This window comes from Panulirus ornatus, chromosome 8, assembly GCF_036320965.1.
Source record: "Panulirus ornatus isolate Po-2019 chromosome 8, ASM3632096v1, whole genome shotgun sequence".
Classification (NCBI taxonomy): Eukaryota; Metazoa; Arthropoda; class Malacostraca; order Decapoda; family Palinuridae; genus Panulirus; species Panulirus ornatus.
Window position 1 is genome coordinate 11,921,251 of NC_092231.1, and position 17,352 is coordinate 11,938,602.

A 17,352-nucleotide genomic window follows, 5' to 3' on the forward strand; every position below is an offset into this window, starting at 1 on the left:
AGGCGTACGGCACCCTTAGGAGCTCGCACGACCCGCCAACAAGAAAATCGCCATCCCAGTCAACGAGGAAATCTTCCATGTATGACGTGGCTGTTGTTGTGTATAGCCTCCACCTTCATAATACCCAATGACTGTTCAGTGCATCCCATTTTATAACCCTTGATCGATATTTCATGCATTATTTTTGTGGGATACTGAGCCTTGGAGCGCACTTGATTCATTAATTCGTTAATTACGACCATTATCCCTTATGCACACACACACACACACACACACACACACACACACACACACACACACACACACACCCTTACCACCGCCAATCACCACCACCGTTGCCACAACAACAAAAGACACCGACTACCCTTGACCTTATCGAGAGGGTATTGGTATTACCGGTCACCTCTGGTGCCCTCGTTTGCCCCCTCCCCCTTATCCCTCCCATCCAACCCCCCCCTTCCCTCAGTGACGCCATGCCCGCGTGCCTGGCTACGCCGGTATGTGTACCCGCCCTCCCACGTACACACATGCTTACATGTATATAAACATCAGAGCTCTGGTGTGATTGTGTTTGGGTGCGGTTGCACGCTGTCGCCAGCTGTGTGGAGGCGTCCGTGTTGGGGAATACCGAACGAAACCTGCTGTAGTGATGACTCCATTCACAAAGACCAGTAACGAAAACCATACAAGACGTAAGGGTAAATAAGGACCCTACCATCACACACGGTGGGGGAGGGATTAACGCCTCCGGCATGGGGCAAAAAAAGGGACAAGGAAAAGAGAAGAGAGTTTAAGACCATACTATATGTATGGGGGCAATAAGACCCTTGTGTATGGGGGTTTAATGATATGACCCTCTCAGATGTGGATGTAAAGGACCTTTCCCACCACATGTGTTCGTAAGACCCCTGGCAAGTGAGGGATGATCACACACACACACACACACACACACACACACACACACACACACACGACGTCAGTAGAGCCGACCCACGCGTGTCGCTAAGATACACTGTGGAGAGAGAGAGAGAGAGAGAGAGAGAGAGAGAGAGAGAGAGAGAGAGGGAGTAATAAACTCCCTCCCACGTCAGACACTAAGATACGTTGGGGTCTTCCCTCCCACACAGGAGCGGCAAAACACACGGTAGTAGCCAGAGATCCTCACTCCCACGCGAGGGTAGCGGCCTCAGCCCCCCTCCCCCCTTCAGTCTCACACGGAGCCAGGGTAACAATAGACGCACACACACACATACACACACGCAGCTGTAAAACACAGGGGGTCACCAGCAGATGTACCAACACCTGTCATAAACCATACCTACACGAGAATGTCATGTCTGCCATCGTATATATATATATATATATATATATATATATATATATATATATATATATATATATATATATATATATATATATATATCGACACACACACACACACACACACACACACACACACTCACACACACACACACACACACACACACACAGCATCCTTCACCCACGTCAAAGCTTGAGAAAAAAAAATACGTATAAACTGACTCAACCCGTAACACTGTTGACGTAAATATTAGCAACATACGCAGTATGAAAGTTGTCAGGTCAGAACTAAACGACCACTAATAAGAATTGCCAGCAAACGTTAGCAGCTCCGCCAGGTGGAGGAGAGAGAGAGAGAGAGAGAGAGAGAGAGAGAGAGAGAGAGAGAGAGAGAGAGAGAGAGAGAGAGAGAGAGAGAGACTTGAAACCGCCGCGTAGGCGTAGGTGGGTGACCGAATGTCAGATGGAGAGATTAAAAGCAATACTTTTGTTGGTGAGAGAGAGAGAGAGAGAGAGAGAGAGAGAGAGAGAGAGAGAGAGAGAGAGGCTGGCTGGCTTGGTGGAGAAGGAGTGAGTGAGCGAATCCCTGGCTCTGGCGAGCCTGCGTTACTACACAGCTGCTCGAAGGCGATGTGTGGAGAGAACCCTGGTGTATAGGTAGAGGTAAGGCAGACTGATGGCTTCACAAGGCGAGAGGACCTTATTGGCTCATGTATGTGAGGTGATGTTAACATAGGAGTTAGCGGTGGGTTGGGGGTCACTCCTGCGTAAGGGATTTTGTGAGAGCATTGGGGGAGGGGGGTTAGAGAGAGAGAGAGAGAGAGACGTAATAAAAGACACGGCTCTTAAGGTGCGCTGCTGACTCTCTCTCTCTCTCTCTCTCTCTCTCTCTCTCTCTCTCTCTCGCAGTGTGTTGCCCAAAACAAACAAGAGCTAGGCGTCAGCGGGGGAGGTGACTGGCCCTGGGGCTGATTATCTGGCAACATTCCCCCGCCTGAAACACAATGCTCGGTCGTCCAAGTGATAGTCGCGAGGGAGGAGGGGAAATTGACCTCACCTGAGGGACGCGTCAGTGCGATACATCAAGATTTGATTGAGGGTTTGTGGGGAAATGATCAATGATAGTATGTGACGAAAGTGAGAATATATATATATATATATATATATATATATATATATATATATATATATATATATATATATATATATATATATATATATCTCGCAAACGCGGGAGACAGCGGCAAAAAAAAAAAAAAATATATATATATATATATATATATATATATATATATATCCTTGGGGATATGGGATGAAGAATGCTACCCTCGTCTGTCCTTGTGTGTTACAGATGTCAGTAAAGTGGATGTGGGGAAGGGGCTGAAAATCCTCCCTTTCTTTGTCATTACTTTCCAAAGTAGGTTACAGAGAATATAAACGTAATGCCAAACATGGAGTGTTGGTAACACATTCTGCCAACGTTCCACATGTGAACCAATCCTCACTACGTGTCAATGGTTTGCCACTACTAAGCATACAGTCACTTGTACCACACTTGTGACAACGAAGGAAATCTGGCGCTCTCAGACGCACGCAGGGTGCTGAACTTGACTACTGCTAACTCAGTAGTGCGAAGAATTTCACTCATCTGGGTCACATACTTACCGAGTGTGGAAGATTTGATGATATAAACAAGCCGTTTAGAAGGCCTTATGCCAGAGATAATACCTTAATTAGGATAACTTTCTGTTCTTGAATTGAGGCCAGTCTATATAACCTTTTCTCAACCACCCCCACAAGCTATTGTTGCTCTGTATTTGCGATGATCTGAAGACACGTTTGTATTGCAATGATCTATAGACACATTATCATATGTTGTAGATATGAAGGGATAATACTAGGGGGTCTTGAATGCTGTCTGAAGGTCTCTAGATGCACTGATATTTCAAGAATAATTTCCATCTCTCATGATGAATATGTATATATATATATCCCTGGGGATAGGGGATTAAGAATACTTCCCACGTATTCCCTGCGTGTCGTAGAAGGCGACTAAAAGGGGAGGGAGCGGGGGGCTGGAAATCCTCCCCTCTCGTTTTTTTTTTTTTTCCAAAAGAAGGAACAGAGAATTGGGCCAGGTGAGGGTATTCCCTCAAAGGCCCAGTCCTCTGTTCTTAACGCTACCTCGCTAATGCGGGAAATGGCGAATAGTTTGAAAGAAAAAAGAAAGATATATATATATATATATATATATATATATATATATATATATATATATATATATATATATATATATATATATATATAATGAGACACTCGCTTTACAATACAATAAAACTAAATCTATGACTCATGTCATTGCCATGGTAAGGACGGCTGTGTTCGATGAGGGGCAACTCGAGTTATGTGTCTGACATAGAAGGAATGGCAGGAGGAGCAGAGCTGCTCTCGTCATGTACCTCTGTTTGTATGACTGGTGACAGCTGGTGTGGGTGGTGAGGCCAGCACCAGATCTGCTCGGGGGCAGTTGGTGTCTTCTCATTATATATATATATATATATATATATATATATATATATATATATATATATATATATATATATATATATATATATGTGTGTGTGTGTGTGTGTGTGTGTGTTCTTCTCTCTCTCTCTCTCTCTCTCTCTCTCTCTCTCTCTCTCTCTCTCTCTCTCTCTATATATATATATATATATATATATATATATATATATATCTTCCTTACTAATGGTTGTTTTCAGAAATACAGAAGTATGAAAATGTATAGCGATATAGATGTATACTTCTGTATTACAAATTATGTTTCATACATATATTCTTATATGTATTTTTGTTGATAATTGAGCACACTACCTTCGTACGCTACAGTTAATACAGTACGAATATATATATATATATATATATATATATATATATATATATATATATATATATATATATATATATATATATATATGACAGCAACGCCAGATATAGCGCCATGAAACCATAACTGCGACAGTCTGGCTTCACGTAGCCAAGTGGGATGAGAGAGAGAGAGAGAGAGAGAGAGAGAGAGAGAGAGAGAGAGAGAGAGAGAGAGAGAGAGAGAGAGAGAGAGAGATTTTCCGCACGGATGATATACACAGGAATCACAAAGCTTCTCGCGTTGAAAATTCGGGGATGAAAGTCAAAACGAATCATAGATAATGCGAAAGAGACTTAATGACCCTCCGAACCTGACTTGCTGAAGATGAAAGATACAGGCATGACAAGGTAATTAACAGTGTGGGGGGATAGTGGGGTAATACAGGGGTAGGATGGGTGGCATTGGGGGTAGAGAGGGGGTCGGGAGGATGGGGAAGTGTATTGGGGAGGGAGAGGGGGAGATGGAAGAAGAGACGAGGAGAAAATGTCTGTAACGGGAGCCAAGTGATTGGTCCGTAAGAAAGGAGGGGTAGATTACCCGAAACTCCGGTAACGAAGATGAGAAGGAAAAGGGAAAAGGAAGCGAAGAAACGGTGGATGAGGAAAAAGTGTTGATCAATGTTAAAAGGGAAAATCCTTCGAAGGAGAAGATGAGAGAAAGGTAGAAAATGAAATACTGATAATTAAGACTATGATAACATTAATGAGAGAGAGAGAGAGAGAGAGAGAGAGAGAGAGAGAGAGAGAGAGAGAGAGAGAGAGAGAGAGAGGGGGGGGGGAGGGCTAGGAAGGCACATGAACGCCACTGAACGTGAAGACAGAAGACGAAAGAGATAACGAGAATCGAGACGGGAACTTTAGGAGGGAATGCTGAGCCGAAGATGACACAACGAGCAAGGATGGAGAGTGAGGACGAGGGAGTCAAGAGAGGGAGAGAAGCAAGAGGAATGTGAGGGGAAGGGGGATGCTGCAGGCTGGCTAAGTAATCACTTGAGGCCCGCCGTTATTCTAGAAGCTATTAAAAGGTTGCTGCTCCATCGCCGACCCGTCTGGTCGAGGTTTATAGATGTCGACCGAAGATCAGCGTAGGTCAGATGAGCCAGGACAGGACAGGGGGAGGGTGTGGGGCGGGGATGGCAGGGGAGAGGAGACAGGACAGAGGTGGGGGGGAGAGAGACAGGACACGGGGGGAACACAGGACAGAGGAGACAGGACACGGGGTAGGGAAGACAGGACACAGGGGGACACGGTGTAGGGAAGAGAGGACACGGGGGGGACACGGGGGTAGGGAAGACAGTACAAAAGAGACAGGAGTGAGGTCGACATCAGTTGGGAGACACGACAGAAGATTTAAGACAGAGGATTGAGGCGAGAGGACGCAGGAGACAAGACTGAGGTGGTAACATAGGACAGAGTAAAACACGATAAAAGAGACAGACAAGAAGAAGGAACAGAGGTTAGAAAGAGGTTGATAAAGGAAATAATAAACAATAGCAGAGATGAGTAAATGTATCAAAACAAACAGTTGAAATATATGGGAGAAGGAAGACACACGAAAGGAGAACAGGTAGAGAACATGTTCATCACTTCAGCAACATTGATGACCCTAATTGATTTGCGATGAGTTTAGCAAGCGTCAGTGAACGGAATCGCTCACTAGATTACAAACCGTTTCTTCCAGATTCAGAAGTGTGGCGTGGAATGAACCATCATCACCAGCAATATCATATGCACCATTCAAGACGGTGCCAATAGGTACCTCACAGTAACACAAAAGTAGCAGCAGTTGAGCCGGCCACTACTCATTGTCGATAACCCTTTGCGTCACGCACCTATTTCTTCTAACTATTCGGTCCTGGTTGGGGGTCGGTCTTTCCAGCCTACTATAAATACACATGTAGGTTAATCTCCCGAGCGAGGACACAATCTGCCCTCCGCCACCACGATCTGGGTTAAAAGCTGTACCCAAGGCGCTTCGTCCACGGGACAAAAAAAAAAAAAAAAAAAGACACACACACACACATGTAAAGATCTTGCTAACAGAGTCATTCATGTTATCCTCATTATCCGTTTGCTGAAAGGGTATCGTTTGTTGTGGAATTTGTGAGCCACCAGAGCGTCCACGGACGAGTCGGGCGACGGACGGACGGACGGACGGACTGGAAGGCTGCGAGGACGAGTTAGAAATAGAGGTAAACCCTGGCCGAACTCACGGTGTTTGGGCGAAGGATTCAAGCGCTGGTGCCAAGTCTGTCGAGGAGGCGTTGGGTGGTAGACGTTTCTTGAGAGTTCTGAACGGGTCATATGTGGTTCATTTATTGTACTTTGTTTACATGTGGTGTCTGCACACACACACACACACACACACACACACACAGGGCTTCCGAGGTGCAGAGGTTAGCGTCGCTGACCATGGTTTGACACGCATGGGCCCATCTGGGTTAGGGTTCAAAGAGTGCTAGTCGGCCTCACAGCCAACCCAGGTGTTCATCCTCCCTCGGAGCTGATTGATAAGTTGATGACACCCGTCGTAGGCCGGGACATCTTTGTACGTATACACAAATGGGTGATGAAGAGATGGTGTGTGGAGAAGATCACGAGACGGTGGGGCAACACAAGTCTGAGATTCTCTAAGAGACTCTAAGAGACCAATTAGGAATCACAAATAGCATTAGAAACACAATTTCTCTCTCTCTCTCTGTCTCTCTCTCTCTCTCTCTCTCTCTCTCTCTCTCTCTCTCTCTCTCTCTCTCTCTCTCTCTCTCTCTCTCTCATATGCACACACACACACACAGACACACACACACACACACACACACCAAGGAATGGTAATCAGGAAGTCATTATGAAGTTTCACGAGGCCACTGCACACGCCACGCACGGGCCGCACACACACGGGCCACGCACGCGGGCCACGTACGGGCCACGCACACATGTACAGATCATCATGCCACACCGGAAACTGCGCAGTCGACCCATTCTTGACCCCTTGATGCGGGGCACCCTTAGGTAATTTTCCACTGAGGAAAATGATCATATGACATTTAGTTTTTATGCTTGTTGCTCTAGGAGAGGTTGTGAGCACATTGGAACAGAAACCCTTAACCTAACATTGAACGATATCTTAAGTTAATTCGGGTTACTTTAAGTTGCGTTATGTCTTAAGGTAATTCGGGTTACCAAATGTAGCGTTACATCTGCGTTAGTTCATGTTATCAAACGTTATGTCTAAATTAATTTAGGTTGCTTAAAGTTGCGTTTATGTCTAAAAAGCTAATTCAAGTTACCTAAAGCTGCGTTATGTCCGCGTTAATTTAGGTTACCTAAAGTTGCGTTTATGTCAGAGTTCATAACAAGGCTACCTAAAAGTTTGTGTTATGCTTTGTTGTAACTTTTATAGTTGTGTGTTGCAGTTGTGATAACACAGGCGAAGAGGGCGATGCTGCCGTCTGTAGAACTAAGCATAAGCGTGACCTAACCTCATGGTGGAATTCTCTCTCTCTCTCTCTCTCTCTCTCTCTCTCTCTCTCTCTCTCTCTCTCATTTCCCACGACTCGTTCTTCGTAACTCGTAGTCTCTCTTGTGCTATTTCTTAAGCGGAAATGAACTACACTTTTGGCATATGCCCTCGCGACGTATTGTCCCCGCAGGGAATTTTCCCTATGCGATTGGTTGTTGGGTGTTAGGGAAGCGTTCCGTGTGGTGGGTGAGCGTCCATCTGATGAGCTGTTTATACGGTATTAATTGTCCCACATCCAGCCAGGCGTGCTCTACTATCATCTCCAAACGAGACTCCAATTTCAAGTAGCTTTTATTCTTGTTTTTTTTTCCTTTGGCTTATCAGTTTTCTGTGTATATGTTTTTTCTCAATATGAATCTCATGGTGCGACTGACTGATCTCCCTTCCCTGCATTTACGTGTATCGTGAAGAAATCATAGAAAGATTAGATTCCGTTCTTGAAGCAGGTGCTTCAAAATCACACCCATCTGACCAAGAGATTCATCATGCTCGGGAAATGAACCAATTCAATGATAACATATTCATTCCATGAATCTTTAAAAGACGCTTCATAAGTGTTGAGTTTTTAGCTCGAACACAGACGTTTAGTTGAAGCACCCGTCCTAAATGATATGCTTGAGTACTTCATCCGAGCTGCCTGCACGACAGGGTGCTACTAGTGATTCAGTTCTCTGAGACGTGGTTCGAAATCACACGCTAATGAGCCACCTCTACATTTCCTATTCTCGAGTGGTTTCGAGACATCCTGGGAAAACAAAACGATCAGGATATGAAAATTCACGTAATGGGTGTTTTCCTTCCTGTATCCTGGGCCAAAATTATACGCTGAGATGTTAATGACTTGAGTCTTCTGCTCCGGGTTGGTCTGAAAATAACCCGCTGGTTGCCATCTGGGTCGTTAATCACCCTCCTGGAGAGGAAATAAGCCGAGGGGGGTTCTCTCCTTCAGGTGTCCTTTCATTCGGTAATCGTAGAACCAGCGGGAGATTGGTGTCACAACTCTTACGAGTGTTGGTGATGGTGGTGGCTGGTGGGGACGGTGTTGTGTGTGTTGGATGGTTGTTGGTGACTGGTCAAGATAAACCTGGTGGATGATGGAGGTGTTGAATGGTGTTTTTGTCTGACGTAGTCGACGCGAATGACCTTCAAAGCCAGGGTCGGTGATTGTGGCTCATATTCACGACTTTTGCACTTTTTGTTGGTGATGGTAGACGAATATTCAAACTGTTGGTGATTGTAGATGTTATAGGTGGTAATCTTGAATGCTAGAACTGTTGGTGAATGGTGTTAATGATCGTGGTCATTTGTACCTATTCCCATCAAGGGATTTTCCTTTTTTTCAGCGAATAGTTGCTCATATATGCACATTCAGTCCCTTCATCCCAACATAGATGAAGTATCATTGTTCTTAAGAGAAGCTGCCAACAGTTGTTGTTTTCAATCTGTTCGTGTTCGTGAGTTAACACGAGAATTCATGAAGGTAGAAGGCATGGAGACAGTGACATGGGCAAAGTACTCGGTGAAGACATAGTAATGAAAGCTTTTCTACAACATATGATGTGGGTCCTATCATCCACAGCCGAACCCTACATAGAGTAACCGAATGGTTTAGCTTGACCACTTCATCTGCCCTGGTTCAGTCCATTGAAAACATGTCGCCCCCCCTCCCTCACCCTCTATATAGTACGTCGATCTACTTCTTTCCCTCTACTTGTGATGTATAGAGATATAGATGAACGGTTGGGGTGATAAAGTAGATCTGCTTCAGGATGATCTGCTCTCCTTTCTTGGATGGTAAAGTAGATCTGCTTTCTACTTCGTGGATGATAAAGTATATCTGCGTTCTACTTCGTGGATGATAAAGTAGATCTGCTTTCTACTTCGTGGATGATAAAGTAGATCTGCTTTCTACTTCGTGGATGATAAAGTATATCTGCGTTCTACTTCGTGGATGATAAAGTAGATCTGCTTTCTACTTCGTGGATGATAAAGTAGATCTGCTTTCTCCTTCATGGTTGATAAAGGTCTACTTTTTCCTCTATGGATGATAAAGTACATCTGCTTTCTACTTCGTGGATGATAAAGCAGATATTCTTTCAACTTTGTGGATGATAAAGTAGATAGGCTTTCTACTTTGTGGGTGATAAAGATCAACTCTTTCCTCTATGGATGATAAAGTAGATGTGCTTTCTACTTCGTGGATGACAAAGCAGATATACTTTTTACTTCGTGTATGATAAATTAGATCTGCTTTCCCCTTCGTGGAGGATGAAGGAAACCTGCTTTCCCTTCCTAACTTACAAAGCACAGATGATTTCACTTCCCCCTACCTCGTCATGCTCCCTTTTCTGCCAGTGAGGGGCCCGATCGTGTCTAGTTAGCGAGCGCAGGTGCGACACCATTCGAAGGGGCGAAAGTATGACACACCTGCAGCAGCTGACCCCATGACCTCCCTACTCATATACATCTGTACGGAAATAAGTAATTGGAACCACGGCTATCACTGGCGGTTTGATCTTCCACATCCTGGTTCCTACCTCTCCTGGTCATGCAGTGGCATCCGCCAGTTGGAGGGAGGAGGAGATAGAGGCCAGCTGAGTTGGAAGTCACGACCGTGAAGATGAGGAGTGACGTTTATGAAGACGTGCCACAGTAGATCTTGCATTGCGGCACAGATCTGGTCACTCGCCCACGACAGAACAGCAACACCACCACCACCACCACCAGTTCCGTGGAAGTTGTACTGTTATTCTCTCAAAGTATACAGCAAAGTATTGAATCACTGTTCATGATGATGCGGTAAAGTGAAAGATAAATGTATATCCTCTCCGCTCCATACGTAACTCACCAGTGAAAAAAAAGCGAAAAATGATGATTTCACTGGTAAAAGACTGTAGAAAACAAGAAATCTCGGCACACAAGACGGCACACAAGACGAACTTACACATCAAGTTCCAAATGTCGGTGAAGAACAACACCACTTCATACACGACAAGTTTTTCAGTCTATAATAAACTTAAGAACAATACAAAAAAAAAGAATAAAGAACAGGAAAAAACGTTTAAACAAACAGAAGTCTTATTAGAAAACAGAAGAAAGCAACACGAAGAACATCATTGCTGGGAATCAGCTGAGCTCGTTGTGGTTACTATGCACACGCTGCTCATAAGCCAGGCTGAGCGCTTTTACGCGATTAGTAGTGACACACTACAGCACGTTCATCTACAACACTTACTCCTTCAGTGGGAACACGATGGAGCCAGTGGGATCCAGTAGACCGTCTCTATAAAGGGGAGAGCCGATGGAAAATGAGGGTTGAAACATGTTCGTGGACGATGCAGGTGAGATATAATCATTTAAAGAAAAATTAATGAAACATTGTGAACCTATTGGAAAAGTTGAGTGTAATTGTTCATTACAAGACAAGAGCTCCACTTAATTTTTTAACGTCACTATGATTGATTAAATCGAATCAGTAAGTGGTTATATGTACGTACATATACTGACAGAAGCCATTTATCACTCCTATGATCTTGTAACTTACGTTATATAGTTTATATGTAAAAAAAGAATGATGTTTAAATGGCATAAATGAAGATCCTCATGAAATTCTACTGAAGAAATCCATCTGTATCTCGGAGATCTACGTCAAGTCTACAAGATGGGATAGAAAACTCCCTAACCTTTCACCTATGTATGAAGACTGTAGTATATGAAGTATATGGAGTATACTAATATATCACATATAAAAGTATTGTGTCAGGTTTAGCAAATACTTACCATCCTAGCACAGTTTGTATCATGTCACCTTCATCATTACCCTCTCGCGTGGAAGCTCTCCCGGTGTGTGTTGTTGGTGAGACTCGGTGGGTAACACGAGCTGTAGACAAAACGCGCCCGCACCACAGACACACGGTTCTTCGGCTTATCGCCTCAGAATTTAGTCTCGGGACGAATGTTGCGTGCCGCCAGACGACAACTGGGCGAGTGCTGGTAACTTCCCAGTCTAATCATAAACCCTCAGAGGAACTACAACAGGCTACTAATAGGCGGCATTTTCTCACGTTCGTCTCAAGAACGACGAGACTGTATTTCTCTCGGGAGGGCCTTGGTGGAACTTGTCTCGCGACCTCTGCATAAAGACGGGTCAAGGTTTTGGACTCTGCCCAGCACCAACGGATCGGAACGTCTCCCCCCCCCGTCTCACAGCGACACACGACAGGTGTAGAACTCTCTCTAGTAATGTCCCTTTCGTGTACGACAGCGCCTTGATGAGCGTTCTACGAGGCGTCTACATTGTTCAGTTGTTGTACGCCATGAGAGGTTTTGATAGTCGAATGTCTCAGACGCCTCTACATTCCACTCCCAGCGGGAATACTTTTTAGTGATCTGATTCAGAATGTCACTTCCTGCAGTACGGGTTTGAAACCTATATCTTTTTACTGATTTCTAATCCACATATGATTTCTGTTGTAAGTCTTGTCATTATAATCCCTAGGTATGAGCTATCATTGTTCTTTAGCTACACATTAAATTGATCTCTAGAAACTCATTAAACTGATTCCTTTCGTCAGTTAATATTTTTGTCTTTATATATATATATATATATATATATATATATATATATATATATATTAATATATGTAAAGTTTCGGTATTCTAGGCGGCATGATGTGTACCTGACACCATAAGCTATCGCTTCACAGAAATAATACTGATCTTAAACCTCACGTCATCAAAAATCGCCTCAACCTCTATTGTCAACCATGGTCATCGATATATCGTCTGGTCCCCGTACACGCACCTAATATATCAGCCTTTTTTTTTTATTCTTCTTTTAACGCCAGGCGCTGGTTCCGTCCATAGCAGTTCACACCTTCCAAAAGAAGAAAAAAAGAGATGGTCTCGTTAACCATGGTGTCCCGTCCACCAGTCCCAGCTCGACTTACCTGTGGTGAGGCTTGATGGGTGAATCCGTAGACTCGAGCGTCACCTCTGGTGATGTCGGGTCGCCTTTACCATTGGTTGCCTGAAGGGACTCGTACAGCCGCAGACCCTCGGAGTTGGATCGGCCCTGAAAGAGAGGACGATAGGTCGTGGGTTAGGGAGGAGAATGTGGCTGATGATGGATTATGGGTTAGAGAGGATATGACTGACGATTTGGGTCATGGGTTTAGAGAAGGGTACATGACTGACGATATAGGTCATGGGTTTGAGGGGGAGCTTGGTTTGACGATATAGGTCTTGGGTTAGAGAGGGAGGAGAACATTACTGACTGTGGTTCATGGAATAAAAAGGAAAACATGACTAGAAATACTTCTTAAGTTAGAGAGGTAACGCGTTTGATTCATCTAAGTTAATAACCCAAGAGGAACGAGACTGAGTTAGCTATATCGATCCAAGGTAACACCAGCGATCCAGGCAATGTTACCCAGGGAGAAGATGGGATAATTGTCCAGGTCGGGAGGGAGCACTGACCTAGATAAGCACTAATGTTGATATTTGACTGGTATTTTTAGATGCAAGAATAAATCATTCGAACATAATGATGTTGATGGAATATTGATATACGTAACATTGATTTTGATCTTTGTTTATATGATAAAAGAAAACACTTTTTTATGGGTATTCACAATCACCTGACAGTATACCCTGTAGCTAAAGATTAACGGAGAACTAACTTTAAGCAAATACACAAATCTTAGTCAGATCCAAAGTGGTACGGCTTTGAAGAGCGACAGATGATACTCTTAAGAGCAACACTGAGGCTAGGATTATGATATATATTTTACACTTGTTCGCCATATAAAGCGTTAGCGATGTAGCGCAAGGGGCAAAGAAAGGCTGCATTCATTCACATCCATTTTCTAGTTTCATGTGCAGTGCACCGAAATACATTCCCCATAGTTCTCTCCATAGTTTCCCCTGGCCGCTTCACATCCCTTGGTTCACTCCATTGTTAGATTTCACTCTATCCTATGCATGCCTTTCACCCTCCTGCATGTTCAGGCCCCGATCACTCACTTTTTTTTCACTCCATTCTTCCGTCTTTGATTTGGTCTCCATCTTTTCCTTGTCCCCTTCACATCTGACACAAATCCTCTTTGTCAACCTCTTCTCATGTATACATATATTAACCCATTATTATGATTATTTTTCCCTAAAAGTTCACTCTGGATGGGACCAGCGCTTCCTTATTTCAACCACCATTTAGAAATCGTATGTCCCTTACCTATAAACTTTTTTCCTTGCAGTCCAGCAAACTCTCGTAGGCTTGGACAAAAGCATAACATATGGACAGGATAACCTGCTTCTTTCTGTCTTAAGGAAATGTGTTCCTCTGACTTGCAGCTGCACTTGATTTATTTTTCCCCTCACATATTTAGAAGTTAAGACTTTTCCTGCATATTAGACACATGCTACGGTGCAGACCATTCCAAAGGGAAGGTGAACACTCTAGGCATTCAGTTTCCCGTCATACTGCATCGAATTTTATTGGCCCTAAAGTCAGCATCTTATCATTTATCGTCTCCAATGAACATTTAGAATCTCGCAGTCTCCAGTCTGATTAACGATATGACTTTCGCAAGACGACACCTATTGGCGATTTCATTATCAGTGTTACCAGTCTCTGATCGTCATCTGCGAGAGAATTGGTGGATCTTTTGTCGTTACGATGATTCGAAAATTTTGCGTAGGGTGTGGTTGAGGGCGATGATCACCCTTTGTCAGGGTTTGGGTGAGTGTTCTGACCTCCAAGCATCCCTATTTTGGCGTACGTCCTTCGCTACCTCATTTCTCCAATTTTCTTCAGATTCATAGATATAATTGAAGATGGATCAAATCTTCTTTCTCAGTCTATCGACAGGGTGTTCCTGAAGGCTCTCTGCTTTCTCTTACTCTCTGTGCATTTTTCCAGTTCTTTCAACTCTACTTCATTTTCTCTCGATGTACGTCGTATTTCTTTATATTCGGATTATGGTGGGATTTCTGCGTGTGTAGGAGATAGCCTGATTAAGTCTAACGTTTTTCAAAATCCATTTTTTTCTTATTGATTTTCCTAATTCTCCTCAACGATTTCCCCATCTCCGGTGGCGGATCTTTGGCTCCACTGGTCTTTGCAAGAAACTCACTTTGCATCGTCGTTGTGTCTGGCCCATATTGGCAACCCCCACAGCACACAAATGCTTAAGTCTGCGTTTTAAAAACAGACGCTGAAAATTCTTCTCCTCTGCTCAGTTATGCCAGTTATACTTAGAAATGATTCGTCCTTGGGACAATTTTGGCTCCGAATATATACTCGACAGAGTTGAAGTTTAAAGCATTCCATCTTATCACAGAAGGAAGAAAAAATATCTTTACTGACGCATTCTCTAAAGAATTATTTGAGTTTTACTTTCAGTTAATATTTGACGATGCTCCTGGACATCTAGTAGTGTTATGGCTATGATGCAGCATTTCTGTGGTACTAGAGTATAAGGCCATCTGGCAGAGGACCTGGGGTTGAATTCATGACAGAGAGAACCTATCGGTTATCTCCTGACACAGTGAAACGAGGAAATTGACCTTGACCTTTACCATAAGGTGTGCTGCTGGCCTTATGACACGCTGACCCTTAAGATGAACTCGTGATTCGCCGGATCTCGACGTCAAACCCCACGGATGACCGCGGTTGACCGATCGAGACAGTGACCTTGACACTGATACATGACTTCCAGATGACTTCTTGACATTAACTTTCAAGACGAGTCAGTTACACATAGATCCCTGAGGTAAACTTCAGCTGACATTGAGCTCGACTCTATATTTGCCCCCTGATGCCTCAGCCATAGGCTGACCTCTTACACAGTGGTATTTACAGTGAGCAAACTCCACGACGTGCATACCTCCAGCCTGATCCTGCGATGTAATAACGTTTTCTTTGTGACTTGATGCCAGTGAAGCAGATCCTCTGAGACAAAGACCTTGGTCTCTCTCATTTGAAACGAGAATCCAACCCTACGTCCTCTTTCGTGGTATTACCCTGGCACAGGCCACTGAAGAAGTAACGACTAAAGGCCATAGAGGTCTTTTGGCTGTGGGTCTCTAAGCCTCCTCATGTTGAAAAGGCTCTGATGACTAGGTAAAAAGTCCCAAGTCGTTTAGGGATTATAGGCTCCGTTTCGCCTAAAGCTATACTCAGGGTGTGGCAAATAACCTTGAAACCAGCTCTGTGAATGTCTGACCTCGAGAATGACCTCGTAACACAGTGATCTTTAGGTTGACCCCGATTCACAGTGAATGACCTTTAGGTTGACAATTGACAAACTGACCTTGATCATGATTTCGCGACTGTTTAACCTTGAGGTTGACCCCAGGATATATTGACCTTTAGGTTAATCCTTTAACACACACACACTGACCTTTAGGTATTACCCCCTTGACACATTGGCCATTAAGGGTTTACCTTGTGACACGTTGACTTTTAAGTCAACGTTAAGACAAAAGCTCCCAGGTGACTCCCTGAGGTACCGACCCTTCCTTTCAAACACGTGACACAAATGGTTGATCCCTCGACCTTCTGTCTCTGAGGTTATCCCGGTGACACGTGCATTAAAGATGACACACCCCCCACCCTTCTCAGCTGACCTCCCTCAGACTCATCTCTCTGAGACACAGATGATTAGATGGTAGTACCGATATGAGGCTGACCTCATGTGACCTCATGTTGCTCTGGTCAACCTCGACGAGCCATAACCAGAGTGACCTCCCCTCCGTGACTGAGTGACTGACTGACCTTGAGATCGATTCCGTAGGCTTGTTCGTAGATGGGCACGGCGGCTTGCGTGCTCTCGTCTATGCTGTTGGCCTGTCGCTTCTTCCTCACCACCCGCTGGAGTGTCAGCTCCTCGTACGGTCCAAGCTGAGGGAGAGAGGAAGAGAGGACACGTGAGTTCATCTTTCTGCAAATAACACGTTAGGCAGTGACGAGGACCTGGATATTAAGGGAAATAGTACATAAGACATTGGGATACAGTGATATGTAAGTGGTAAATGGTTGACACGTAGATGGTTTACAGTGACAGACACTGGAATGCAGTAATTGATAAGGGATAAGTTGATCTTGATAGGATCGATTGGTAAATATATAAACACATATGGAAAATAGAGTTCGAAAGCTGGTAGGTAGGTAGGTAGGGAGGTAGGGGCTTACATTTTCTAATAACAGACAAAGAGGGACGAATGATAATAGGTGGACTGACTTCAATAATAGATTTATCTTTAAATGACAGTTAGATGTAAGAAGACCTCAACTGTTGTATAGACAAACTCGAACCGTTGGGGGTGTATGGCTTAGTGGTAGTCATATAAGGTCAAGAATGATGCATAAAAGGTCATGAGTTGAATTTACCATTTTACCACAATCGTAAAGAAAAACCAGTGTAAACAGCCTTTTGTGAGGGTGTTGTTGGATGAAATGACTCGTATGAATACACTTAAATGATAGGTCCAGTATGGTCCTGAAGTAATGGGTAGATGCGATGAGAAGCGGCTATGATATATATATATATATATATATATATATATATATATATATATATATA

At 43.8% G+C, this 17,352-nt stretch overlaps 1 protein-coding gene across 6 annotated transcripts in view; it reads right to left on the reverse strand.

Moving 5' to 3' along the window:
- egr (TNF superfamily member 12 eiger) overlaps positions 1 to 17,352 on the reverse strand; it is a 284,864-nt gene that overhangs the window by 27,258 nt on the left and 240,254 nt on the right. For 4 of the 6 annotated variants that reach the window (XM_071664136.1, XM_071664133.1, XM_071664135.1 and 1 more), the window contains exons 2-3: positions 16,545 to 16,670; positions 12,718 to 12,842 (exon numbers count right to left, since the gene is read on the reverse strand). In XM_071664136.1, coding sequence (XP_071520237.1) covers positions 12,718 to 12,842; positions 16,545 to 16,670 — 251 coding nt within the window. Of the gene's footprint in view, positions 1 to 11,003; positions 11,052 to 12,717; positions 12,843 to 16,544; positions 16,671 to 17,352 lie in introns of all 6 variants that reach the window. The other 2 variants (XM_071664134.1, XM_071664137.1) reach the window with 1 other exon arrangement.